The sequence below is a fragment of the Notamacropus eugenii genome, chromosome 1 (assembly GCF_028372415.1).
Source record: "Notamacropus eugenii isolate mMacEug1 chromosome 1, mMacEug1.pri_v2, whole genome shotgun sequence".
Classification (NCBI taxonomy): Eukaryota; Metazoa; Chordata; class Mammalia; order Diprotodontia; family Macropodidae; genus Notamacropus; species Notamacropus eugenii.
In genome coordinates this window covers 237,028,428-237,056,129 of record NC_092872.1, presented here as the reverse complement: position 1 = coordinate 237,056,129, position 27,702 = coordinate 237,028,428, and the positions used below count along the sequence as shown (strand labels likewise).

At 42.0% G+C, this 27,702-nt stretch overlaps 3 protein-coding genes across 6 annotated transcripts in view; 1 reads left to right on the top strand and 2 right to left on the bottom strand.

The window, feature by feature from the left end:
* The window catches only part of FAM149B1 (family with sequence similarity 149 member B1), a 37,327-nt gene extending 20,715 nt beyond the window's left edge, over positions 1 to 16,612 (top strand). Inside the window, exons 8-16 of one of the 4 annotated variants that reach the window (XR_011971506.1) lie at positions 2,096 to 2,220; positions 3,894 to 4,003; positions 7,078 to 7,302; positions 8,822 to 8,945; positions 9,149 to 9,271; positions 13,601 to 13,682; positions 14,057 to 14,188; positions 15,348 to 15,569; positions 16,418 to 16,612. Coding sequence is in view for 3 of the 4 variants with exons in the window: in XM_072628208.1 (XP_072484309.1) it covers positions 2,096 to 2,220; positions 3,894 to 4,003; positions 7,078 to 7,302; positions 8,822 to 8,945; positions 9,149 to 9,271; positions 13,601 to 13,682; positions 14,057 to 14,188; positions 15,348 to 15,421 (995 nt within the window). In the remaining variant the exon portion in view is untranslated. Of the gene's footprint in view, positions 1 to 2,095; positions 2,221 to 3,893; positions 4,004 to 7,077; positions 7,303 to 8,821; positions 8,946 to 9,148; positions 9,272 to 13,600; positions 13,800 to 14,056; positions 14,189 to 15,347 lie in introns of those variants that run through there. The other 3 variants (XM_072628208.1, XM_072628210.1, XM_072628209.1) reach the window with 3 other exon arrangements.
* On the bottom strand, positions 13,166 to 20,335 carry DNAJC9 (DnaJ heat shock protein family (Hsp40) member C9). Its single transcript, XM_072628211.1, has 6 exons — positions 19,521 to 20,335; positions 19,141 to 19,281; positions 18,776 to 19,030; positions 17,773 to 17,859; positions 17,542 to 17,660; positions 13,166 to 15,508 (listed from the first exon to the last, which is right to left on the bottom strand). Exons 1-5 carry the CDS (start codon positions 19,698 to 19,700, stop codon positions 17,544 to 17,546), a joined length of 780 nt encoding a protein of 259 aa, XP_072484312.1. The 5' UTR covers positions 19,701 to 20,335; the 3' UTR covers positions 13,166 to 15,508; positions 17,542 to 17,543.
* A 3,754-nt stretch (positions 20,336 to 24,089) lies between these two features.
* MRPS16 (mitochondrial ribosomal protein S16) lies at positions 24,090 to 26,066 on the bottom strand. The gene is given in 5 exon segments (XM_072628212.1): positions 24,090 to 24,381; positions 24,967 to 25,227; positions 25,841 to 25,910; positions 25,912 to 26,018; positions 26,021 to 26,066. Coding segments are annotated over 5 exon segments (594 nt in total). The 5' UTR covers positions 26,052 to 26,066; the 3' UTR covers positions 24,090 to 24,256.
* Positions 26,067 to 27,702: the final 1,636 nt, after the last annotated feature.

Sequence of the window (27,702 nt, the reverse complement as noted above, 5' to 3'; positions counted from 1 at the left end):
TCTCTTTCTATTACTCAAGTGCAGAAGGAGCAGTAATGGCAGGCTTAGCGCCAAGCTGTGCCATATCAGGCTTGTACTATATACTCCATGTTCTAGTTCACAAGATCTTCTTTGACCTTCTGTCTATCTCTCTGTGTCTGTCATTTGTAATTTTGGTCTTTACAATATATCTGAATTTGACCCCTGTTGTAATGGCCTTTATGTTAGCTTCGTCTTTTGATGACATCTTCTAACACAGTTTTTAAAAGACAACAAATTTTCTCTCTCTTCCTAATTTGTTGATATCAGGTGGTATCTTACTGCTTTTCTTTTTCTGTGAGCCATAAATTCAATTCAGTGAGCATTTATTAACTGCCCATAGTATGCCAGTAGGTATAGTGTATAGAGAAGACCTGGGTTCAAGTCCCACCTCTGACACCTCCTGGCTGTGGGGCTGTGGGCAGATTATTTCACCTCAGTGTTTCAGGAAACTCTTTAGAGTTATCAGTTCCAAAGAAAGTGAGTATCCTCATCTGAGGGCTCACTACCCCATTACTTCTCAAAGACTCTCTCAGAGGTCTCTAGGTCAGAACTTTTTGTCATAACAAGTCCCATCCCAGTCCCTGTCCTCTGCACTAGATGCTTGGTTAGGTGCTAAAGACGCACAGTTAAAGCTGTTCCTGCTCTGAAGAAGCTTGTGTTCTAAGTGGGGATGGGTATAGGGATGGGCATGGGGCAAGGGCAAGGAAAAACATGTGCACAGAGGAACCTGTATGAAACAAACACAAAGGATGTGACAGCAGACCTCAGGATTGCTGGTCATTAAAGTGCCACTTAGCTCTAAAGTTCTATGAGTTCAGCCATGAGGAGAGATCATTCTGTGGCATGTAGGTTGTCACTGGTGACCTCCAGTTCCATGAAGGTTCGTAGGGTTAGAATATACATTACCTAGAATTGAGGAATAGGGTGGTATAGAAGGAGAGATTATTCATCTGAGAATTTTGATGGCAAAAGGAAGGATAGAGAGGATCGGACAGGATTATTCCAGTGATATCTATCACTGTGAGACCTCAGGTCTTCAAAATAGGGAACACTAACATTTTGAAACAGAAGTAGAGCCAGAAGAGCATTTCTTTTTGTCTTAGTTGTTTAATGAGAGCAATTGAAGTATTCCAAGATGTTAGATATAGCTGGCTATACCCAAAGACTTGCATTTGACTTTTCTCAAGTTTTTAGTAACTAGGGAAAATTAAATCTCCAAGAGAGAAATCATCAGCTTTTAAAATTGCCTTTTTTGGTCCTATTATCACAGGTATAAATGAGTTTCTTTCAAATACTGAGATACTGAAGCCAGTAGGTAGAGCTCAGTAAATGTTTGAAATATTGACCCTTCTGATTTCCACAGGGGTCAGCTAGCTGTGCTGTGTTCAGGAACTGCAGATGACACTCTCTTCCCAGGCAGCCGCTGTACAATTGAGTCCATCAGATATTTATGAAATGCCTATGTAGAAGGCATTCTGATAAGCTTATTCTGCCCTCCAAGGGCTTAAATTGTACTGCAGATAAATGTCATCGATCATGGGAGTCTAAAAGAAGCGATACCCCACTGTTGGCGTTAGTGGTGTGATATGCTGTCTTTACATATGAAGCTAGCGTACTCTCATTATGTAAAATGACACTGGTAATCTCATATGAAAAATGTATACAAATCTTTCACAAAGTCAGGAACTCATGGTAACGAATTTTTAAGGTGGGCTAAAATACACGGTAGAACTCACTGTTCCTTAAACATTTCCCTATGAGTGTTAATTGCAGAAATGAAAATGTTTTTTCTGTCTTTTCCTGAGAAAGAAAATTTCATGTAAAGCTCAAGCTTGGTTTCTTGCATCCTACTTAACCAAAAGCATTTGGGGAGAAATCATTTAAAGGATTTATTTGCTACTTATAGCAAAACTATATCTGCTCACATTTTCTCTCCAACTTCAAAGACCTAGTCTAACTGAGAGAAGATAATTCCCTGAAAAGTTCTTTGAGAAAATGCCACTTGAACTAGTTTGAAAAGTCCTGTTGCTGTGACTCTTAAATGAGTAAGGTTTTCCTTTGTTCTTTGGTGTAGATGATGAGAGCAATGCTTTGACCACAAGATCTGATTCTGAAAGCCCTTGTGTGCCATGTGAACCTCAGCCATTGGTTTTACCTCGAGTGCCACAGTCTAAGGTGCTCTCCATTACATCAAATCCGGTAAGCTTATGAAGCCAGTTTCTTAGGTAGTGAGGGCTCTCTATTGAGAATTAGTACTGATAGTATTAAGATTTTCTCATGGTACTGATTTTCTCAAGGGAGAGCCTCTTTGTCATTCCCATCTTGGTCATTGTAGTCCAGAAATGTGAAATAATCTCTACTGTGTTCACTAGTTCATGATGGAAAATATATTTTATAACAATAAAAATAATAACATTAACTCTTCATATTCATAATTTTATTTAGCTAAATGATGAAGTTTTGACCATAGGGCAGCTTTTTATAACTCTCAGCCAGGCCTTTTGAAGAAACAGCCAAGATCTGTCTTCTATAGGATGATCTCTGTTACATTAATCTAAATTTTATAAAGGATGTATTATTTTCCTCTCGTTTCATACAACATAGTCCTAAAATAATGAAAACAGTAGTCTTGAGAACTGTCTTGGATTTTCTTTATATTTACCTATTCTTTTCCCTGCTCCTCCTCTTTTCTGCTTTTACCCATTTTTCCTTTTTCCTATCCTTTCTGTCTTCCTTTTTTGGATGCACAGAGCTCATAGTTCAGACAAAATAGGCAATTCAAAAAGAGGAAAAAGTTAGCTCAGAGAAATCTACAGTAGGGAAAAAAGATGACCATTGATTTGTGGTTGGTCACATATTTATCCTCATTCATAAGGTCAAGTTTCAAGATGATGTCTGTCAACTCAGAAAAGAGGTCAGTCCAGTTTCTGATTGAGATGTGGACAATCCTAACTCACTCAAGCTTTCTCCTAGACAAAGTTTGATAGTGTATGTGTATTGGAAATAAAACACACAACTCATAATTTGTCTGTGACATAATAATATAGATCTTAATGTTTCTTTAATCCAAAAAATTTAAATAGGTTGAATCTGTAAAGGGGCAGTCTGAACGGATAAATTTTTCACATGAAATGTTCCTAAAAAAACAAATAAATAAAAGATTCTGTGGCACTTGACATAGGGGAGGGGCTGGCCTTCACACCAGGAAGAGACTGAGCAAGAGCCAGGGGCCAGTGATGGACTAGCTTGAGATCAATCAAGCAGGGCTTCTGAAAAGTACCAGGTGAAGCTAAAAAAAATCCATTCACATTGCCTCTCAAAAGCTGTGTTGTAAATGAAAATGCAACTAAATGTATTGAGTTAGTAGAATACTAGGAGCAAAGTCATGGATTATGCAATTTTACATGTGAATGTAAAGACAGAGCAGCAGGAGTAAATGAGTAAATTAGCAAGTTTACCTCATTTGTTATAGTTGCATCTTATTTTATTGAACTTTTTCTTTCTATATTTGCCTAGGATCTGATTTATTATGATTAAAAAATTATTAGACAAAGTTTATTCTCTTCCTGCCTATGAAAATGGCTTTTATCTGTGATAGGGTGTCCTTTGCCTGGACCAGACACAGTGACCTAGAAAGAATACTTCCTAACTCACCTTGTACCACAGTCTTGGTTTGAGGCTGTATGCACCAATACACTCACCAAGTGCAAGGTGCAAATTGGGAGAGCAGCCCACCATTTAGAAGCTCTCCATTTTTACTGTCAAGTGAATATTTGAAAAGATCAGAAAACCAAGTGAGTATTCTTAGGGTCAAATAAAGAATAATGCGAGGGGAGTTTTATTTATTTATTTATTTTTGTTTTGACTTGTAGATGAGTCTCTGTCAGTCATCCAGTGGCAGTCACCAGCCAAATGTGAATGGTTTATTGATCCATGGGATGCCCTTACAGCCAAGAAATCTCTCTCTGATGGACAAACTCCTGTAAGAAAGGGGTTTTTTTTCCTTTTTTTTTTTAAAAAAAATCTGTAGGCCCTGGACTTTGTAGATTACTGAAACATGGGGAATTAAGTAAATCAGCATTTTTATTTATCATATATGGTGTGAAAGACACTGTGCTAGGCACTTGAAGAAAATAAAGAATATCTATACTTGTCTCTGTGCCTAACAGCACAGTGCATAAGATTTACTGTTTGTATCATAGTTGTTGTTTATCTGTCCCCTCTTCCTACTAGACTGTAAGCAATGCACCATATTTTATTTAAACATGTCCTCCCCAACTCTTAAGCACAGTGACCTCTACATAGCAGACAGTGAATGTTGATGTGGAATGATTAAAGTGCTTTATAACTAAGTGGCATAGACAGTTAGTGGTACTGGAAATAGAAAAGAACAAAACATTGGGGGCTGGAGTGATCATAGAGCCTTCTGTGGAGTCAGTAGGTATTGAGGTGGGTCTGGAAGGATGGAGAGAAAAGACTAATGCCATTTTGGGGATGGGTAAGCATTGAGTGGTGTGGACAAAGACATAAAAGTGGAATACTTCTAGACTTGTTTGGAGGACAGTTATTAGACTAGTTAGGACTGAGTAGAAAGTTTGTTAAGGGGAATAATGGGAAATAACTCAGAACTTTAATGCTTTTTGCCAGTCGCCATTATAAAATGTCTAGAACAAAGGCCAGATACAGTATAAAAATCCTATATTGTGACAAATAAGACTTAAAAGGTAATTTGGGGTCGAATATAGATTTCCTTAAATGCCAGGTTAAATAATTTAAATTTTATCCTTTAGGTATTGGGCAGCCCTTGAAGGATTTTGAGCAAAGGAAGCGATATGTTAAAAGCGGTGTTTTAGGAAAATTTATTGAGTAACTGTGTGTGTGCTCAATTGGAAGAGGGAGATACTGAACTAGTATTTAAATCCACCCAATTCACTCTGGAGCTCATAGACTGGACTAGTACAGAGTGGATTTAAGTACTAAATAGTAATTGTTTCTTTTTTACCCAGGGCTGAGGGTCTTCTCCTCCCAGTTTGATTTTTTTTTTTTTTTGATTCAAGGGGCCATCCCTTGAGCAACTACTTAAAGAAGCCTATTTATTGAATGGGTGTATCTCACTCAAAGTGAGAATGCTATAAGACCTTAGCCTGAAAGAGCCAGGGTCTCACATTGCATCCTGGGCCATCTCCAACCGTCCTGATGGTTCAGGAGAAGAAAGTGAGGTCAGTGATCTTGCACAGCCCTTCCTCACTCAAATCAAAGTCAACTGCAAGTCATGTCATCATCTTGATGTCATGGTCCTTCTTATTGTTGCGTTCATCCTTTGTTGCCAAAGAAGACCATTGCCATCAGAGAAATGATGACATGACTTGCACTTGACTTTGTTTTGAGTGAGGGAGGGCTGTGCAGGTCACTAGTCTCACTTCTCTTCCAGAGCCATCTGAATCCAGTGACCAGATATTCATCAGGATGACAGTAGATGTCATGGACCTCTTTGAGAATGAAGGATAAACGAGGGACCTCAAAGGTCATCTGCTCCAACTTCCTCATTTTACAAGAGACTGAAGTGCAGATAGGATATAGAACTGATCCAAAGTCACAAATGTAGTAAATAACAGAGACATAATTTGAACTCAGGTCCTTAGACTTCAACTCTATCCCTTTTTACATACACCATGCTCAGCTAAAAAGTCTACGCGGGAGCCTATTAGAATAGTTAAGGAAAGGGATGGTAAGGGGCTGGCCTGTGGTTGTAGTATTGGGAGGTAAAAGGAAGGAATGAGTTTGAGAGACCTTTCAAATGAAAAATAAGTAGGATTTGGTGACTAATTGTATCAAGTCAGGAAAGTATTAAAGATTACTTAGATTTCAAGCCTGGATGAATGGAAAATTATCAGAAACAGTAAAGTTGGAAAGGAGAACTAGTTATGAGAGCAAGCTGATGAATTCTGTTTTAGAAATATGAAGTTTCAGATGATGGAACCTCCAGATGGAAATATTCCAGGGCACATGGGGCTTTACAACTCAAGGAAAAGGTCAGAGATAGAGATAGGTTTGGGGGTCATCAATGTGGAAATAGTAATTGGAGCCATAATTTTAGATGTATAGAGGAAGAATGGAATCTTAAGGCATTAGGAGGCATAGCTCATGATAAAGGCAGATGTGGAATGGGAGGTAGCAGTCAGTAATTCTCTACATTTATATGTCACCATCCCTCAGAACACTTTAATGTTTTATCTACAAAGAACTAAGAACATCATCTAGGTGGAACAAATAGCATCTTCCTTTTGTAGCTGAGGACACTGAGGCCAACAGAGTTTGGCTGACTTACTTGTTGATCATATGGTGACCAAGCTACTTCATTATCCACAAGACTTTTGTATCAGCTAATTTATAGTGTAAAACTCCTTTACCCTAACAGGATAACTTTTTCATTTTAAGCCTATAAAAGTATAGGTGACTCATTTCGTTTATCAGAGGACTCACTTTTTCATGAAATCTGTGGATCACCAAACACTTTATCCTAATGTAGGTGGATTAGGTCCTAGTTGGTACTCTTGAAACACAGATATAGTGCGCTGTAGGCTCCCTGCTGAAAGGCACTAGCAATACGACATATACCTTCCACATTAAGCCAGTCAGAGGCATTCTGGCTAGAACTTTTTAAGGGCATGATTGCGTCAGAGTAAATTTCAGGTGTGGTGGCAGGCCAGTGAGGAGACATTTTTAGGTGGGTAGATTTTTGGTGACCCTCATCACAGTGCATGTGATGATCTAGTGCAACTAGAGAGTTGGCTCTGATGACAAGTGAACAGCTTACTTTTCCCAGTTATTTCTGCTTGTGCCTAAAATTATACTGTATTCTTAAGGAAGGGTTAATTTATCTGACCTGGATAAATAGAGTATTCCTTGGGATTGGATTGTTTATTATAAAGTTAAATATTTTTTCTTTGAGCACATTGTACAAACCAAGGCTTTTATCCTGTGAGATATTTACATTCACATTTTGAATTTGTAATTGAGTCATATTTTAAACTGGATTTTTCATTTGGCTGCTAGAGATTTAGATGACAAGCTACTTATGAGACCTGGATCCAGTACCATCGTTTCTAATCGAAATTGGCCAAATCGCACACTGGAGCTCAGTTCATCATCTTTATCGTATACAGTGCAATCTGCCAGGAGACGCAACCCGCCACCACGTACCCTTCATCCAATTGGTGCAAGCTATTCACGCTCAGGGACACCAAGACCCATGGATGAAATCATCAGAGGAACCCGAATGTAGGTTTCAAAATTGTACTTTGTAAAATTAGAGAACTCTGATAAAACTAAAGAAAAATTAGTTTTAGGTGGAATAACTCAAGATGGAGAAAAATTAGAACCACATAGTTGCAATTTGGTTCGGATAGGCTAACTTGAACACAATCAGGATGAAAAGTAAGGGAAAAGATTTTAATGTTAAATAGGTTCTAAATCTCATGCATTTCCATTCATAAGAAACCCATTTACTCAAATATAGCTATGGAATTAACCAAGAATAATAGCTTTTCTGGGGAAGAGATTAATAATAATAAAGTAGAGAGTGTGAGAAAGGATGCTTAGTCCAAGATGAGGGCAAAGTCTGATTTTTCTTCTTTAAAGGAAAAGAATTATCTTTACATTTCCCCAAAGAGTGATTAATTCTATTCATGATACTATTATTTTTAAATCAGACAAGCAACTTTTCATAATAGCAAAAATATTCCATTAGGGTCTTTATAGGACTCCTCATGTAAAATATTAACCCATCCCTCCAGGGTTCCTTTATTTAATGATATTGCTGATCACTCTAAATAATGTGGGAATACATATGTGTATACAAACATACACACGTACACATACATACATACATATATGTGCATATTTTTTCCCCTTTATTAGATATTTCACGGGGTTAGAACAGAGAGCTCCACAATGGCTAGCCACATCAGGTGTCAGGAGGCACATGCATGTGTTTTTGTCTGTTCCTACTTTTGCAGACTGTTTTCAAGTTAAATGTGCTTTATTTCTAGTAGTAATTCAGAGGGATCATGTCCTGATTTTTTTCACACTTCTCTCTTTTTAACCACCCATTATGCTTAACTAGATTGCTTACCACAGGAGAATACTGACCAGAGAGGACCAGTGGTCATCTTAGAGATCAGAATTCTTTTGTATTGGATTTTTATATAGAAATGGTAACTGTGGAATCAGGATTTATAGTTTTCCAATGCCCATCTTAGTCTAATTGTGTTGCTAAATAAAATTCAAATAAATCTTTGTTCATCAACTCTATGTAACTCATAGTTTGTGCACTAATTTTGTGCTTTCCCACCTTTGAAATGAGAATTGTCTTCTGGCACATGATAGCATGTACTTGCAGTCTTAGGTGTCAGTGATAGGTAGTTAAACCAGATCTGTGTTAAAGAAGGATATTTCATAGGCTAGGCAGATCACTTCCAGTCCTGTTTGTAAAAGACATGATAATCCCAAACTGTACCCAGGTGCAATATTGCAAAGAAATCATTGAGATTTTGTAAATGAAGCCCTGGTTCTGTGACCTTTTAAATGTAAGACAGAATTCTCTTCCCAGGCTGTGTAAGAGAAAAAGCCAAGGTTTTTTTCAAAGAAAACCCTGGGAAGCACTGCCCAAACATTTTCTTAAATGCAGTTGTGCTTGAGTAGCTTGAAGCACCACTATATAGACATTAAGCTCAAATATTCCATTTCTGTTTGAATGAATTGTTTTTGCTTTTTTCTTTCTATTCTTGGGGAATGGCAGCCCAACAGCAGCTGACTCTTTGTCTTCTCCTTCACCAATGCCACTGAGTCGAAATAACCTACTTCCCCCAATCGGCACCGCTGAGGTGGAGCACTTGAGCAGTGTGGGATCACAGCGGCAGGCGGTATGGTCACGTTTCTGTGTGTCAGTGCAAGCTTCTTCCTGGGGTGGGTAGGAATGATTTCTTCTGGGGAGATGTCATCTTTTGAGTCATGCTTGCTGAAAGTGCAAAGCTTGTCTTAGGCTGGGGTGGGGGTAGGTCTTGTGCAGGTTCATTCACATACACAAGCAGTAACTGGCTATCTGATCTTTTGCCTTCTGCCTCAGAAATCTCACAGTGATTCCAGCCGAGCTCGCAGTGCAGTGGTGGATGAGCCTAACCAGCAACCTCAGGAGAGGCTTCTTTTACCTGACTTTTTCTCCAGACCCAACACCACCCAGTCATTTTTGGTAGAGTGCAAATATCCTCTTTGGTCTATCATTGGGGAACAAGATGGGCAGAAATGCTAGTTTATAAGCTTAGCATGTAAATTCTACAGACAGCAAATGGACAGTATTACTTAGGACACTGCTCAGGATGTGACATCTCTAATGACTTATGCTGTCACTAGCAAAACCTTTAATTGTCTGTGAAAATATGATGAGGGCTGACAAAAAATGAACAGAGGCAAGTGCATATATAATGTTTCTTTAAGAATGTTATTGATTCATTTCATCTTATAGTTAGAAAATATTTAGAGATCACCTAGTCCAGCCCCATCATTTTACAAATGATAAAACTGACATGATTTGCCCAGGTTTGCCCAGCTGGCATTGGGTCTGGGACCACGACCAGAGACCTTATCCTTGTTCTTGTACTACACCATACTACTTAATACCATATAATCTAAAATATCTTAAAGCTTTGATTTATGCTTCTGAGAATAAACAAGAGAAAATTAAACCAGTGGTTTGTGCACACAGCCAGTCTTGGATATTAGTCAGCCACAGTAACCCTCTAAACCTTAGATGACTGCCGGAAAAACAGGGGGTAGGATTCTGATGAGGAGCTGGGTGAAATAAGATGGCTTTTTAAGAGCTTTGGTTTTGTATGAGTATATGTAAATTTTCATTACTAAACAAAAAATAATGTTGAAAAGTCTTCCTAGTCAATATGTTTCATGCCAGAATGGAGTCCTACAGGGATAACCTGCGTATCTAATATCTTGCAAATGACTCAGCCCCAACTTTTCTGTCAGCAGCTTCCAGAGCTAGAGAAGGGGTCAACCTAGGCTGCCAGCATTGCTTACTATGGGGCCCCAGAAGGTTCCAGGATAGTAATCAATTTCTGTTTATTCCCTAACTGTTAATGACACAAATCTGTGCAACAATCTGATCCATACAGATCCGTACATTTTTCTGTATTTCCATACAGAAAAATGAAGTATGAGACAGATGAATGGATGAGATCTGGATAAGAGGAATATCTACAAGGGAAAATATACCCAAAACAAAAAAATTAAGGAGAGAAATCACAGCTACTGAGTCCTAGAAATATATTTAAGAAGCTCTATTAAATCTGCTTCCCTATGTCTGTACTTAATAATCCATATGGCAATAATGCTTTAAGACTGACATAAGGCATAAAGATTCTTAAGCAGGGTTTATTTTGAGAGTGAAACTCAACACATGCAAACTGTTATTTTACCAAAAAACAGGTAACAGGCATCTGGTCTTAGACATTTCTCCCAACATGCTACCTTAAGAGAGCCTTGTCCTTACAGAGAAGTCACAAAATTCATCTAGGGCAGTGGTGTCAAACAGAACCCTGAGGACTATACAGACCTTTGTCTGCAAGGTGACGTCTCTGCTTTTTAGTATGCTACCCAGATTTGGCATAGCTTTCCTTCCGTGGAGCAAGCATCTTTTAATTTCATGGCTGCAGTTACTGTGTGCAGTAATCTTTGAGCCCAGGAATATAAAATCTGACTCCGCTTCCATTTCTTTTCTCCCCCCATTTGCCAAGAAGTGATAGGACCCGTTGCCAAGATCTTCATTTTTTTTTAAGTTTCAAGCCAGGTTTCAGTCTCCTATTTCACCCTTATCAAAAAGCTTCTTAATTCTTCTTCACTTTCTGCCATGAGATCGGTATCATCTGTTTGTCTGAGATTGTTGATATTTCTCCTGGCAGCCTTAATTCCAGCTTTTGATTCATCCAACCTGGCATTTTGCATGATATACTTTGCATTTAAGTTAAATAAATAAGGAACACCATACATCCTTGTCATCCTTTTTTTCCAATCTTAAACCAGTCAGCTATTCCATGTTTGGTTCTGACTGTTGCTTCTTGACCCACCTACAGCTCCCAAGGAGACCAGTAAAATGATCTGGTACTCCCAACTCTCTTGACAACTTGCCAAATTTTGTTGTGAGCCACACACTCAAACATTTTAGTGTACTCAACGAAGCAGTAGGTGTTTTTTCTATAACTTTCTTGCTTTCTCCACAATACAGTGAATGTTGGCAGTTTGGTTGGTAGTTCCTCAGCTTCTTTGAAAAACAGCCTGCTTCTCTGGCAATTCTTGCTCCACATACTGTTGAAGCCTAGCTTACAGAATCTTAAGCATGTGAAATAAGCGTAATTGTTTAGTAATCTGAACTGATCTTTTCCAATCCAGTGACCACTGTTGAGTGTTCCAAATTTACGTGGCATACTGAGTAGCACTTTAGCAGCAACATCTTTTAGGATTTTAATTAACTCAAATGGATTTCCATTACCTTTACCAGCCTTATTGTTAGCAATGCTTCCTAAGGCCCACTTGATTTCATTCTCTAGGTGGTATAGCTCTACATCAATAACCATACCAATGATGTTAAAATCTTTCTTGTGTGTTCTTGCCAACTCTTGTTAATCTCTTCTATTTTTGTTAACTCCCTGCCATTTTTGTCTTTTATCATGCCCATTTTTGCATGAAACATTCCCTAAATATCTTTAATTTTCTTGAAGATATCTCTTATCAGTCCCATTCTGTTGATTTCTTCTATTTCTTTGCTCATTTAAGAAAACCTTACCTCTCTCCTTGCTGTTCTCTGAAATTCTGCATTTAGTTGTATATATCTTTCCCTTTCCCTTCCTTCTTTCCTCAGCTATTTGTAAAACCTCATCAGACAGCCATTTTACTTACTTGCTTCTTTTCCTTTGGAATGTTTTTTGTTGCTGCCTCTCATACAATATTGTAAACCTCTGTCCAGTTTTTCAGGCATTCTATCTACTAAATCTAATCCATTAATCACCCCCACTTCATATATAATAAGGAATGCTATTTAGATCATAACTACATATGTTCTGATGGTTTTCCCTACTTCAGTTTGTCTAAATTTTGCAATAAGAAGCTCATAATCTGTCCACAGAATCAGTCCACATCATGTTTTTACTGATTATGGATTTTTCCCCACCTTCAATTGCAAAGTATTTTGATTTTGGTATTGACCATTTAGTAATGTCCATCTATTCAGAGTCACCTTTTGGGTTATTGAAAGAGTGTTTGCCATGACCAATGAGTTATCTTGACAAAACCCCATTAGTCTTTCTCTGCCCTGCTTCATTTTGTACTCGAAAGCCAAACTTGCCTGTTACTCCAATTATCTTTTGCTTTTCTACTTTTAGCATACCAATCCCCTGTGGTGAACATGTCTTTTGTTGTGTTATTTCTAGACGATGTAGGTTTTCAAAGAATTGAACAGCTTTGGCATCAACGATTAGAGCACAGAGCTATATTACTGTGATGTTAAAAAGTTTGTCTTTGATATGAACAGATATCCTTGTCATTTTTGAAATAACACGCCAGTACTGCTTTTCTCACCCTTTTGATGATGAGTACTACATTTCTTGTAAGGGATTCTTGCCCGCAGTGGTGTATGTAAGGAGCCCCTGAATTAAATTAAATTTCTATAGGAATGGTTAATAATATGAATCAATGTCTGTTCTTTTATCCATTCCCCCTTGATAACAGAGATAGGAACCAGATCTTTGATTTTATTAGTTTAAGAAACTCCCTCCACCAGTGTAAGTTAACATCTTTTCTGCAGTTTACAGTTTTAGAGAGTTACCTGGAGCCCTGAAAAGTTGTGACTGTCCCACAGCCACAATGCCTCTATTACAGATTGCCTTCATCTCATTTTTATTCTTTATTCTAGTTTGATGCTGATTTTTCTCTTTGCTCTAACAAGTTAGTGGTCTGACTGGAAACAAACATCTGATTCAGAAATAACTCCCATCGTGAACCCATTTTTTCTTGTCAATATGATAAACTTCATAAAGTCATTAAGGTTAAAAGGATAGAAATATGTGAAGTCAGGTTTTAAGTAGAAAATAGGTTTATAATGTTGATACAGAGACTAAATCCCATTCATTATTTCACTGCACAATGAGCAAATATTTAATATTCTTGCAAGCAAGTTAAAAAAACTATATATATATATATATAGGTTAATAAACTTTTGACATGTAGGCAAAAAAGTATAAATATATGTGTACATATTTATATATTGTGTGTATATATTTCTATTACAGAAACATACATATATTAGGGTAAGAATGAATTGAGATTCAAATATTATGAATAGAGGAATGTGGCTTCTGGCATTCTTATATGAATGTTTTTAAAGTCTGCATGAAGCTCATTCTAATAATTCAAAGCCATTTTCCTTCCTAAATATATTAAAACCTTAAATCTTTATTAAATGGGGAGAAAAGTTTAATGATGGAAGCCTCAGTTATTTTTCACTCTTTCCTTCAAGCCAGATACACAATGTCGACGTTCTTACAACGTTATTGATTATTCTAATCAATCCCGGTCTAGAAGGGGATCTGCAGGTACAGGTAAACTTCACTTTTTTTTTTTGCTTCAGGGTAACAAACATGATAGAAACTTTGATTTTTTTATGATACATATAAAATGTTTGTGGAGTGAACTGAATGTAAGTTAACATATAGTTACCAAGGTCTATTATTGTCAAACTCAAATAGAATTTAATAAGGACTGCAGTAGATTTTTTTTCAGTTACAAATTATTAAAGTTAGTAAAAACTACCAAAGAAGCAGTCCTTTCACACATCACTCTCTAGAGAATGGCATAAATTTATTTTGATTAGTATAATTGGCAAGGCAGTTAGGCAGTAAACCTAAAACTTTGTTTTGTCAAAATGTGTTGCCAAATTGAAACTTAAAAATTTTTTAAAAATTACTTTCTACAGATTCCATTAACATACGAGTGACAGGAATCAGTTTAGGGATATCTAGTTCTTCCTACATGGGTTCTTTTCACCACCAACATCTGGGTGATTCTCCTAATGACGACAAGGAGAACAGAGATCATCATTCAATAGGTGAGATTCAACAGAAGCAGCCACTTAAAAAAATGTTTGTGATAATCAGTTAAATTCAATATGTATTGAGAATCTATTATTATCACTTATACTACATGTATCAATGCATGTTCCTGGCTGTTTTGGAGGCTAAATGAAATAACATTATCTTCCACCTCAAATGAGCTGGAAATTACTATAGATTACATCACATTGAATACTAAGATGTCATATGTACATAAATTAATTTCTTTGAAATCACTTGTGTCTCCATAACATCTATTGGGTGGGGTAGAAATCAATGGTAAATTTTAGTGAAGACTAATGCAAACAATCAGAATATTACTGAATTATATAATTTCATTCTATAAAAGTCAGTGATTAGTTTGTAATGTGATTTGATTCATTTCATGAATTATTTCCAAATCTAATTTTTTATTGTTTTTGCTTTCACCTGTGATTTCTCTTATATAGAGAACTCTTTGTGGAAAAATCCTATCAATCGGTAACATTTAATTCCTACCTAATTGTCCTTCATTCCTCTCCCCTTTCTAATCCGGACCCACACAGTTGCCAAATTTATTTTAAAATCCTAGGCTCACAGATTGGGAACTAAAAAAGAATTAAAGAGATCTTATAGGCCTTTTGAGTCCAGAACCTTTTCCCCTGGCCCCCATTTCATATGACAGTCAAGATTAGAAACCAGGTTTAACTCCAGCCCAGCAGTTCTCTGTACTTACTATACTGTCATTTCCCTAGAAGTAGAACTAGAAGGGCACAGCTTTGGCAGCTCATGTCACTTTCTTGATCAAAAACCTCTCATAGCTACTTGTCATCCGCTAAATCAAGTCCAGACTCCTTCCTTTGCCTGTATTCAATGCCCCACCCTACTTTACCTCCCCCTTCTTCTTTATGTGACCGACCCTCTACTACTCTCTAGTCAAACTAGTTTCCCACATTTATTAATGTTCTCCCCACCTCTCATCAAATACTGTCCCAACCAAATGTAACAAGTATCTTAGATCCCCTCCTACTAGACTATAAGATTCATGTATTATTTGTGCTTTCTTAGTACTCAATAGGCAATCAAAAATAGCTTACTGAGGGTTTTTTTTGCATTACAACTTTAAAAGACCCACTGGTCTATTACTTAATGTATTCTATTATCTTTGTCTAATAGGTCTTCAGTTACATGGATCTGCAAGGTCTCAAAGTCGAGGTGGACCAGTCACTAGAACCAGACAGGGACCATAGGACAAATCAAAAACCTGTTGCCAGGCAGTTGTGAGCTCATCTGGGAATTTTGTGAATCAGTGCTCAGTCAGCTCAGTGATGCAGAACCTGTTTACAAGGAAAATTTGAGTCCATCTTTAGAAAGAGCTACCTTTGTATAACCTACCAGGTAAAAAATCGCAGTGTCTGTCAAAGACTGTGTGGACCACTTGTCTTCCTTTAGAGCAAGTTAAGCTGTTCTACTGGACAAAAGACTCTTACTTACCTAAGATGTACCTCCTCCCAAATCATTGCTTATGTTGTCTGTCAAGCAGGATTATCAAGTATTGTGGGATTCATGAGGTAATTGCTTGTATTTATTGATTTTCTTAATTTCAAGTGAAATCATTACAGAGGCAGTGTTGTCAGAAAGCTGAACTGCCACTCAAATGAAAATCCTTCTTAGAGTGCACTCCACAATTAGCCAGACTGATCCCCAAGGAACTTGGCCACAGATATTTACTGGGGATAAAACTGACAGTAAATAAAAGCCAATTGGAAAACAATGATGCATCAGTAGAGAGAAATGACTTATTTTACCTGTATTGGAATATACCAGTTTGCCAGATCTCATCTTTTTAAAGTGATGCTGATCAAGCTATATTTCAGGTAAAGTTATAGAGACACTGGTATTTTCTATTTCTTACTAATTCTGCTTCATTGGTCAGATTTCCCTAATACCCATTCTCCCATTTTGCCAAATTTTTTCCGGCAATACCAGGAGGGAAACAAATCCATTTCCTTTTTTGGAACTTTCCTATATGGCTCTGCCAACTGTCAGGGATTTTCAGATGTTAAGTCTCAAACAGATTGCTTTGGTGACAGTGGGTAAGCTTTGAATCTCTTGGGAGTTTTTCTGATGGCATATTAAAATTTAAAATTAGCAACAACAATGGTATAATGTAGCTTATCTTAAAGAACTGTTTAGTTTACATAATACTTAACTTTATTTGTAATTAAATCTGGTTATGTAATTAGTTTCAGGTCTTATTGTTTACAACATCTCCTGAGGAAAAAGAATTCATGGAATCATAAAGTGAGATTACTGTCACTGAATTCCTAACAAATGGCCAATGTTAACGTTTTGTCAAGTATGAGGTGGGAGAATCCACGCTGCATGAAATTATATTTTTTTAATTGAATGCAATTAAAGAGTCTATTTTCTAAACCAAAGAGTGTTTGTGATCAGAAACTGGAAGTAACTGACAATGCGTCCTGATATACTTCCCTAATAGAGGATTCATGGTGACAAACTTCAATAGAAGTCTTGGTCTTGGAGTTTGAGGGAAAAAAATACATAGTATTCAGTTTCTTCTGCAAACCTGCTAAGTATTTGAGGAAGCCTAGATGAAGAGTTGTGAATATGAATGTGCTAGCAAGGCCCTAGTTTTCTTGTTTCAAGAGTCCAAGAAAGTTCAAGCCTCGGCTTAAGATCTTTGGGCTCTATTACCAACCCCTCCCATTTGTAATATCACTTTTGAAAACAAACTTGAGAGCCAGTTTTTAAAAGACCTCAAGATATAGCAGTGAAATATTTTGCTAGTTTATTTTGTGCAATTTTTTTCCAAAACTTCTTGAGATATCTGCCAGCACCAAATAGTGCAAAATATAAAATAAATCTTGTTCACTATAAATAAATGAGAACAAACTGGGCAAGGAAACATTTAGATTTAGAACAAAGCTGTTCACTAGTTGCTTTAAGAATTTCATTTCCTCACCAGTGAGTAGTTTCATGGTTAACAGTATTATTACCTGTCAAGTGAGCTCTGATAGAAGTCTATCCTTCCCTGAAAGAATTTGTTTAGAACCCCTTTTATGTAAGACTTATGGAAATATGGATTCTCTAAAAACTAAATTCTCTCAGGAGGGAAATTTCATAGAAACAATAGACTGTCAGTAAACACTATGAGAGTATATGTATAACAAATGAAAGTGGGGTGGGGTGATGGCTGAATAAATTACTCATGATATAGTCACTGATCTGAAGAGTCTAGGCCAGAGGGGACCATTTTCCTCAATAATAAAGGTTTTACTAAATTTATCCAGGTAGGTGGGTAAGTACCAATTAAGTAGAGGGCTCACTGTAGAAACAAAACCATCACCTTCATTTTTTCCCTTTCTTGCCAGTTATTTTTTTCCCTTTTTTGGAAGAGTTGCAATACTTTGCTTCCATGTGAGCCAGAAAACTGTCCATTTCTTTTTCCCGATCCTTTTGTCTGCTCTGTTGGAAGAGTTAAAACACACGTTTCAGAACAAAAGCAACAGGCCCCTAAGATAAGAACTGCACCAGAGGGGGAAGGGTCCTCCCTGCCCCAGGCACCTCCAGAACTTACCTTGATAAGTGCCTTTAGGTCACCTGATTCATCCCCAAGGCCCAGCTCCTTTCTGGACTTTTCTGCTTCTTTGGCTTCTTCTTGAGCCTGAGGCACAAAACCCGTGGGACATTCGAAGTCAAATAAAATACTTTCTACTTGACATCATCTACCACAGAAGTAAAGGACCCACAAATTCTGCATTAACATTCACCCTAAACTCAAGAGCTGGCAGTAAGTCCATTCATTCTATTTAGCACTCCCACTTCCAAGCCTACCCTTTTTTCAAAGCCATATATTAGAACATATAAAAGGATTTGGCGAAAAGGCCTGGGACTGATGTGATTTAAGAGCATGAGTAACTCCTGGATAAGGAAAGTCCTTCCACTACTGCAGATGAGCACTTTTCCTGTAGCACTAACATTAAGTGACTTGCTTAGGCTCAAGTGACACCTCAGAGGTAAGATCTGAAGCCATGTCTTCCTGACTGAGGTCAACATCCTATCTACACTGCCTCACTTCTCATATCCACGGGTTGTGTCCCAGTGAAAGCAGGGCACCTGGGAAGTTTTAGTCAAGTTTACTGCCTTAGATCAGATTGGAGAGGAGAGGCAGAAAGCAACGGAATAAAGCTGAAGTAATCCCCAGGAGACCTCGATAAAGCCCATTTGGCAGGTAATATTCCGGAGAAGAAATCTCAAAATGTGAGGTGAAGTTAGAGCAGCATGGCTAGGTTCCTCATCTGAAATATCAATTTACCATATACAGCAAGAGAGGATACCCAAGGCAGAACTTTTAGGAAGTACTTTGAGGAAAAGATACAGGAAATTCAAGTTAGCCTCTTCCCTCTTTTCCAAATTATCTTCTTTTACCAAATCATCTCTGTCAAGTGAATGCAAGGCAAACGTTTACAACCACAAAGTGGTTCCCTTCTAAACTTCTCAACTGCACAAAGCCACGACACGCGGGGTCTCAGGACGACACCCCCTCTCCCCCTGTTGCCCTGCCAGGAGCCGGTACCGACCCTCCTTTTCCGCGCGCTGGCTTTGCGCTTCGGCTCCTGCAGGAAGGCTTTGTAGGGCGGCAGCTCCCCGGCGTCGATGGCCTGCTGGAGGACGCTCCGGATCCTGGGCTCGGCCCCGGGCTCCGCGCACAGCACGGACTGCAGGATCTGGTCCATGTCGCCCTCGAAGTCCACGTAGGCCTGCTTGATGTCGGCCAGCTCCTCCTCGGAGCCCACGTACTTGTCCTCGAAGCTCTTGATGTCCTCCAGGGTTATCTGGGGAGCAAGGGGAGAGCGCCGGGCTGGGGAGGGGTCCTCGCTTACAACCAGACCGCGCCTGCCCGCCGGAGGGAGCGGGCGGCCCCGGGCGGCCCCCGCGCCCCTACCTTTCGGAAGAGCAGCCTCCAGTAGGCCGCCCAGTCGCGGTCCGAGCGCAGCGCGTCCGCCTCCTCGTCCACCGTGCCCTGCTCATCGTACACCGCGCGTTTCTCCGGGTCGCTCAGCACCGCGTAGACCTGGCCCAGGATCTGGGGGGGACAGCGGGCGGCCGTGACCCCCTTCCCTGCCTCCTACGGCCCCGACCCCAGGAGGGGAGAATGGGGGGCTCGTGCGGGGGAAGCCCCAGCCCCAGGCCACCACCCCCTCCCCCGGCCGGGGCTGGAGGCTGAGCAGGGGAGGGGCTCTAGGCAGGCCGACCCCCCGCAGGGGCGGGGTGGCCAGGGCCAGCAGGAGCCGGGGCCGGGGCGGGGGCGGGGGCGGGGCCCACCTGGAACTGCCGGGTGGCCTCCTCTTGGCCGGCCTCGCTCACGCGGTCCGGGTGCACTTTCAGGGACACCTTGTGGTAGCCGCGCCGGATCTCGCCGTCCGAAGCCTCCCGCCGCACGCCCAGCACCTCGTACAGGTCGGCGGTGCCGAACTCCTCCTCGCAGCGCTCCAGGAGCCCCATGGCCGCCGTGGCCCGAAGTCCGCAAACTCGCGCCGCTGGGTCGCCGAAAGCTTTCTTTTCCCGCGCGAAAAAGATCCGCCGGCGTAGGGACGTGACGTCGCTCGGGGGGGGCGGGGCCGGACCTCCTACGCAGCCGCAGTGCTGTGGACACGTGACGGCGGCCGCCGAGAGCCGCGCGGCACGAACTGTCGCAAATGCGTCCGGGAGTGCGGCTGCGCTCTCCTATCTTTATGGGGCCGTGGGGGCCTCCAGTCTGTTCACTCCTGTCCGTTGTGACGTCCCGCGCGGGTGGGCGTCCTCTCAGTTTCGGCTTGTCCTCTGCTACTAAAGTGCCCCCGCAGGACCTCGAGGCGGAGGCCTGACCGTCCCTCCTGATCCAAGAACCCCGCCCCGACGTTCGGCAGGAGGGAAAACTGAGGCAGGCCGGGCCCCTGCAGCCCCCAGGGAGCTCCCCCTGCAGTCCGATTGTTTGGGTGCTTGAAGTGGCGCTCGGCCGAGGGCAAAGCTCTGCTGTCACAGCCCCCGGCAGCCGCCTCCCCGGCTGGCGATCCAGAGGCCCCGCCGGGGGCCTACTCCCTGCACGGCCGCAGCGCCTGCCCCTCCTCTCTGCTCGTACACGCGCTCCCGCCCGGACAGCGCCGAAGGCCCCCGACTACGTCGCCCAGACCCGAGGCTCGGGCTTCTCGGCTGCAGACTTCCGGTTGGAGGCCGTCAGGAGGTGCGGCCTAGCGCCAGCTCCACGTGCAGACCCCCGGGGCGCCCCGGGACCGGAGGCCGAAGCTTAGCTCCCATCGTGGCACTCCAGGTCCTCCCGAGAGCTCCCAGTCAGATGGGGGACAGAGCGTGTAAATAAATATGTTCAAAGCAAACAACGGAGGGTAAACAGAACCCTCTCCCCCGGAGATAGGCGGGAGGCATGCAGGTGGGGCAGGTGGGGGAGGTGCGCCCCTTTCTGACAGTGAAGGATTCGTTGTCTTGCTGGGACCCGTCTGCCTCTGGTCTTGTCAGGGGGTCAGTACCACCGGCCTGTCTCCGGAGGAGACCAAATCCTTCCTTCTTGCACAAGAACAGAAAAGACAGAGGACAGCTGTTGGGGGTTTAGCACCAGGTTAAGCCAGTTGGGGCTTACACGCCACAAGCCACAAGCGGGGGTTCCAGGACCTCTTAGCCTGAATGATAACTTTTTCTTTCAACCACACCTTCAGATTCACTCTGGGTGAAAAATGCAGTCCTGAGCTTAGCTCGAGAACAGAAGTGTGGTTTGACAAAGTGGGGCAGTGACACGGAAGAGGGTCAGTCTCAGAACAGAGTGAATGATTAGATGATGCAGAATAATTTGAATTTCCTCAATCTATAATGTACAGTTATCTATTTGACGTTACAAACATATTAACCCCTTTAGGAATAAACCACCAACTCAATTCCTACAGGTGCCATCAGTAAATGTGATACCAGTGCTTACATGAAGATTCTCTAAACCCAGCCAGAGGCTGTGTGTCTCTCTCCTTGGATCATCTCTTAAGTCTCTGTCAGTCAACACTGCTCCACGAAAAGATGGGGTGCTTAAGTCTCAAACATACAGTACCTCAGGACTTGGGAGAAGACTGGTCTCCGGGACCTCTGGCCAGCTTTTGTGGTTCTCTCTAGGGGTTACTCTCAAATTCTAACCGGTAGTCTGTTACCTAATTTGTTAACCACATAATTTTATTGGTAGGCAATTACACAAGCTGTTGACAAAGTTGTTCACAACATTTTCTCAATATGACATGTTTGGTAATGTGTGCATTCCGTAAACAACTAATAAACATATGAACCCCCAGATAGAACAGAAAAACAACTTAAAGGAATGCAGCCTAATAGCAAAACATCTCAGTCAAGACAAAATCACAAAATGGAGGCTTCAAACAAAATTGAGTCAGTTGTCCTAAACTGACACACTTAATCTCACTCTGTGCCACCCTCTTGGGGCTGGCAGTCCCCACAGCCATCTGGGATGATCTGCAACCAAGATCATGATCGTAATTAAAACAATCTGCACAGCAATTCAAAACATGCATCTGCCTCCCTTGAGAGGAGAACAAAAAGTACATAGGAGCATCAGTATCACAGGAAGCAGGAAATCCCCTTGACAGATGAGGAAAGACTCCAGCTTGGGTTCCCCGGCTTGTCCTAGGGCAGTCCAAGTCAGCTGCCAAGGCATGAGTATATGCTGCAAGGGTCGTTCATTCCCATTGTCTATGTCCTGCAGCCTTTATTTCCTCGAGCTAATAATTTTTCATTCTTAATACTACTTCCTTCTTTTAGAGCTCAGCCCAAATCTTTCATTGTTGCACCACTTCTTGGTGATGCTTGTTGCTGCATTTTGGTCAAGTTCTGATGTGGGTCCAGTTGTAAGTATAGTCTTTCTACTTCCACCAGAAGATCTAGGAAGAGATGAACAAATTCAGCCCTTTCTACCTGCTAGTGAGGGCTATGGTAGGTACCATTTCCCCACTGTCATCCTGACTATGTTATCCTCATGCCAGGTCCTGTGGCTAGAACACTCTCCCTACTCAGTTCTGCCTGCTGGTTTTCTGAAAGACTCAGCTCAAATCCCTTCTGCAAAAGGCTTTTCCGGGCCTCCCCCTCTCTTCCTTCCACTATATGTATATGTGTTCAAATAATGTTTGCATCCTGTCTCTCACATCAGGCCTAACTCTCTGAGGGCATCCAGTGTTTTCACCTTTCTTTGTATTTCCAGCACTTAGCACAGTGCCTAGAAAGTAGAATGTGCTTGATAAATACTTGATGATGATGGTGATAAGTTCATAATAGCCATGAAGGAGAACACCGGGCATAATTAGAAGTGTCCCAATAGATTTTTAAAAATAAGACGATGAGTATTAACCCATGGTCGAAGAGGCTAAAAGGGACAAAGGTTTAGTAATGAGGGAATGCACTCAAAAACAAAATTCTAACAGAATAAATTATTCCAATTGTTAAAGATAAAGTAGGCATGTTAGAGACCAACGTGATTAGGATGAACTCTCTAATGAATTCAGATTTGAAAAAGACATGGACAAAAGATACAAGAGACACATAAATGAGAACAGATACTGGAGAGTGACATGGACATTTAAGAAAAAACATCAGCCAGGTTCAAGCAGAGAATGAGGTGTGGCTTGGGGGAAACACCACCACCAACAAAATTTTGGGTGGGGGGTAGTTGTAGTAAGATGGACAAGGATAGGCCAGCATGCAGCCTGAGAAAATAGAGAAAAAAAGAGTTGACTCCTATTTGCTTCCATCTTCTTTCTCAAGAATGATCTTCATACTGGAAACAAACAAGATTAGGTGAAACCTGAAGCCCAGCAAAGATGGGAAGACAGCAAGAGAACATGTAGTTATTCTATGTGAGTTTAAGTATTTTGACTGGGACAAATTATATCCCAAGGCAAGCTAAGAATTTGTTAATAAGGCCACTATAGTATTGTCAGTCATCTGTGTGACTGAAAACATAAACAAAATTGCTGATTTTCAAAAAGGAAAATGCTATTATGTGTAGGGCCTAGGGTTTTGATGTCAGTTTCCTCTGGAGTCACTGATTTGGTGATTTGTGAGCACTTGAGAAAATGGTAATCAATAGAAGGCTGCTTTCAAAACAAATCAGCAGACTAAACTCATTTTCTCTTTTGTTTAGAGTTGTTAGACTGATACATCAGGGTTATTATAATGTTCTGGATTTCAGCAAGACATTTACTAAAGTCTCATAAAGTCAACATAGAGAAACATGGCCTGGATGATCATAGCTACACATTTGGACTGGTTCGGTAATGAATCGACATCAATCCAAAGGAAGGCTTTCCTTTGTCTGCTGCAGGGCTCTATTGCCATAGTCAATATTTTTAGACAGTAGATTTTTCAGCTTTTCAGGTGAGAAAGAAACCATGAGATCTATGCCTGTTATCTTCTATGCCTGTTATCTACAGCCTGGACTGTTCAAGCCCAGCCTACAGTCTTTCCCCCTTCAGTCCATCCTCTGGACAGCCTCAAATGGAGATTACTGAGTTATGTCAGTCTACATCCCTCCACTCCTGAAGGAGCTTCAGTGACTGCCACTAGAATAAAATGTAAACTCATTTACAGGGTATTTAAAGCCCCTCACCATTTAGTTTTGATCTACAGATTTCCCATTATATCCTATTTTTGCGCTGCCTCTTCTGGAGGTCCCTTCCAACCTTTCAGATTCTGTGCCCCTATAATTCCCTAACCCCAAATCCAATCTCCTCCAGATATCAAAGCTAGGAAAGGCAACCAGCATGGAGGCTCAGCTCTAACCTCCAGGAACCTAACACAGCTACAAAGCATGACTACTCCAATCTACCCCTGCTCCAGAAGAACACACAAAGCTCTGAAAATTCCATTTATTCACCTTAGAACAAAACAAAATGAGTTCTTAAACTAAGGTGTACCATGTGGCTCTAAGATCAGATTCTCTGAAGAGCTTAACAGAGTGTCTGGCACATAATAAGCACTTAAACGCTTCTTGACTGGACTTGCAGAGCTGCTCATTCCACTCAGCTGGGTGCTGTGTCTGTGTTTACTGCCTGAGAAGCTGAACTGGCCTCAAGAGCACGTTTCCGTCGAAGCCTTTCTGCACTTGTGACAGTCATGGGATGCAGAGGGAAAAATCCAGAAAGACCTAAAAGCAAGAGAATGTCCACTTGTAAACACAATGCTATTGTGTCTCTAGGGAATTTATCTAATGGCACTGAGTCTTGACAAAGTAAGTCCTAACATAGTGCCCACAGGGAAGTCAGTCCTAGAATAGCTAAGACCAGGGCCCCAGGACTGTCCAGAGGTCTCTCCAATCTACTACCTTCCATTATAAAATGTTTAATCTTCCATTCAGTCATCTACACCCTCAAAAAAGGAAAATAAATTGTAGGAGGAGGTTGGATATTACTTGGTCCTGCCCCTCAAACTGGTGATATTCCTCCTAGCTGAAAAGGGTTAAAAACTCAGGGCTTTTTGACACTCTTATCAATACTGGAAAACTGGAATATCTATAAAGGATAGCATAAGAGGGTTTCTTCAAGTTGAAAAATCTAAATTAAGAATCTGGATTAAAGTTTCCCATTCCTGAGCTGGGGAAGTGGAGAAGTTCGGTCATCCAAACCACTGCCCCATAGATGTTTTCCCTCAATAACAACACAGTAAACAAGACCTAGAAGGTATCGGATGCCCTGACCTTACAGAGCCCTCCAAACTGGACCGGCTGCATTACCTAGAAGCTTCTCCACGGGCTTGGTGAGATGGGCCCCGGAGCCGAGCCAGTGCCGGATTCTCTCCAAGTTGAGGCCCACAAGCTTCTCCCCATTCCTGTTGGGCAGGGGGTCATAGCAGCCCAACTGCTCCAAGTACCGGCCATCCCGGGAACGCTTGTTGTGGGCTGCCACGATCCGATAGAAGGGCCGGTTGGTGCAGCCACCGAGGGCCAGGCGGATGGTCACATGGCCACCTCGGTACGTCTTACAGAGCAGGGAGGCTGTGGGAATACAGCTGGTCAGTGCAAGAAGCAGCTCCCAAGGACCTTGGGCAGGGTGGCCACCCTTCCCTCCCCCCCTCCGCCCATCCACATCTTACCCACCCTTCAAGAACCAAACCCCGTCCCCCCACCTGGGACTAAAAGTGCTAAAGTCATGATGCTTGGCACACAGTAGGTGCTCAATAAATGCAGGCTCTCTCCCTGCTCTGAACCCTGAAACCACTTAAGTTGTAAGTCATCCCTCGGGGGGCTTTCAAGAACTAAAGGAGAATATGTAACTTTATCAGGGTTCACCTCTAACTTCGCGGCTGAATACGCGGCCAGGCGCAGGTTAAGGTACTTGGCTCATGGTCAGGGTCAATGTCAGGGGCGGGAACTAAGTCTCGCTTTGCCCAATCCCGGCCCAGCACGCCCATGACCCCGCCCCCCAAGCCACAGCCTCCTTTAAGGACCCGCACAGACAAGGGCCTGCCCCAACTGCGCCTGCGCAGAGCGCGCTGATTCGCTGTATCCGTCAGGTCCCTCCTTCCCACGCCCTGCCCTGCGCCCGTCCCTCGTCCTCCTCCGGGGTGAGGGAGGCCACAGGGCCTCGCCCCACCCGGCAGTCACTCACTCAGCTGGACCATGGCGGCCTACACGGAGACGAGACGCCAGAGATGTATAAGGAGGCCCGCTGGGACTCGGAACCTCCGAAGCCACTGCGCGGGCTCGGCCACTCACCGCCCCAGCGGTCCCGCCCCCGGAAGCGAAGGATTCTCGGCATCTGCGCATTGAGAACCCCGGAAGTGCTGCTTCCGTAGTCCCGCCCCCTCCAAGTCGCTCATCCCATTGGATTCTGTTGAACAAACATGTTTCCTCTGCGCCTACTGTGTGCTCTCCAAATACCATTCCAATCCCTGGGGGGAAGAACATGAATGTATCACAATTATGTACAAAATATGTACGAGAGAAAATAAGGTAGTTGGGGACTCGGAAAAGGCTTCATGCAGGAGGTCAGAGGTGAGAAGGGAGTGTACTCCAGGTGTGGGGCACAGCCCGTGCCAAGGTGTGTTGAGGAGAGATTCAGTGTCCTGAATAAACTGCTAGGAGAGCCTGGGCTCCGCCCAGTGTAGAAGCAGAATAGCATACAAGTTTAGAAAAATGTACTATTATTAGAGCTACAGAAATCATTTATTAAGCAATTTCTCTGGACCAGGTGCAGTGCTAAGTGCGGGGGAATACAAATATTCATATTTGATCCTACAGGCAGGAGGGAAGAGCATTGGAGTTTGTTCAGCAGAGGAGTGATAGCGTAAGACCTGAACTTTAAGAAAATCACTTCACTAGCTGGAGGGACTGAAGAGTGGAAAGCCTGGAGGCGAGGGGACTGATAAAGCGTTTTGGTAACAGCCCAGGTGAGAGGTGATGAGTGACCAGGAATAGAGAGAGCAGACCTGTGGATTTGGAGAGCTAGGAATGTCAAAATTTTGATTGGAGATGTGAGGTGTGGAGTTGGGGGAGTGAATCAAAGATAATATCAAGATTTCTTTTGAATGTGAGTGACCAGGAGGATGATGGTATCCTGGATGATGGAGTGCTTTTTTGAGCAAAGGGAATAAGTTCTGTTTTAGAGATGCTGTTTGAAATGTGCAAGGGCCATTTGGTTTGAAATGACCAATAGACATTTGGTGCAGCTTAGGAGGGAGTCTATAGCTGGTGTGGATCTGGGAGCCATCTTCTCTAGAGATGAACCATGGGAGCTGCTGAGGCCACCAAGTGAAAGTGTGGAGAGAAAAGGAGAGATCCCAGGCTGGAACTTGGGTTAGACCCACAGTTAGGGAGTATGATACAGATGGTGATCTAGCCAGGGAGGCTGAGACCAGACATGGGAGACCAGAATAATGTGACAAAAACCTACAGAGGAGAGAGGATCCAGGAGGAGAGGGGAGGTCACCAGTGTCAAAAACTGCAGAGCGCTTAAGCAGGGTAAGGACTGAGCAAAGGTCTTTAGATTTGGCAATTAAGGGAAGACAGTAGAGATAAGGGATGTAACTAATCAACAAGCACTTATTGACCCCTGATACAGTGCCATACACTGCCAAAGGATGGGGATACAAAGAAAGGAAAAAAACATTCCCTGGCCCCAAGGAGCCAACATTTTAGTGGAGAAGACATTTAAATAATTGGGTACACAGACCTATAGTAGGTGGAAGGTAGCCTCAGAGGGGAAGGGTCTAGCAGCTGGAGAACTGGGCAAGGCCTGCAGAAAGCAGGACAGAAGCCAGGGTTTGAAGGAAACCAGGGATCTTAAGAGGTGGAGGTGAGGAGACAGAGCATCTCAATAACAAGGGACAGTCATTGGAAAGGGGGGAATAAAAGATCAGAAATGAGAAAGGCAGAAAGGAACCCAGGCTGTGAAGGACTTTTAAATGCCATAGGACTTTATGTTTGAACCTGGAGCTGATAGGAAGCCACTAGAATTTATTCAGTAGTGCA

Bases quoted from the DNA above. Each gene is read 5' to 3' on its own strand.
- DNAJC9 (XM_072628211.1), bottom strand. From the start codon at position 19,700: ATGGGGCTCCTGGAGCGCTGCGAGGAGGAGTTCGGCACCGCCGACCTG. The intron at 17,860-18,775 runs GTCGGTACCGGC...TTTGTGCCTCAG, and splicing joins CCAGCGCGCGGAAAAGGAGG to GCTCAAGAAGAAGCCAAAGA. The intron at 17,661-17,772 runs GTAAGTTCTGGA...CTCTTCCAACAG, and splicing joins ACCTAAAGGCACTTATCAAG to AGCAGACAAAAGGATCGGGA.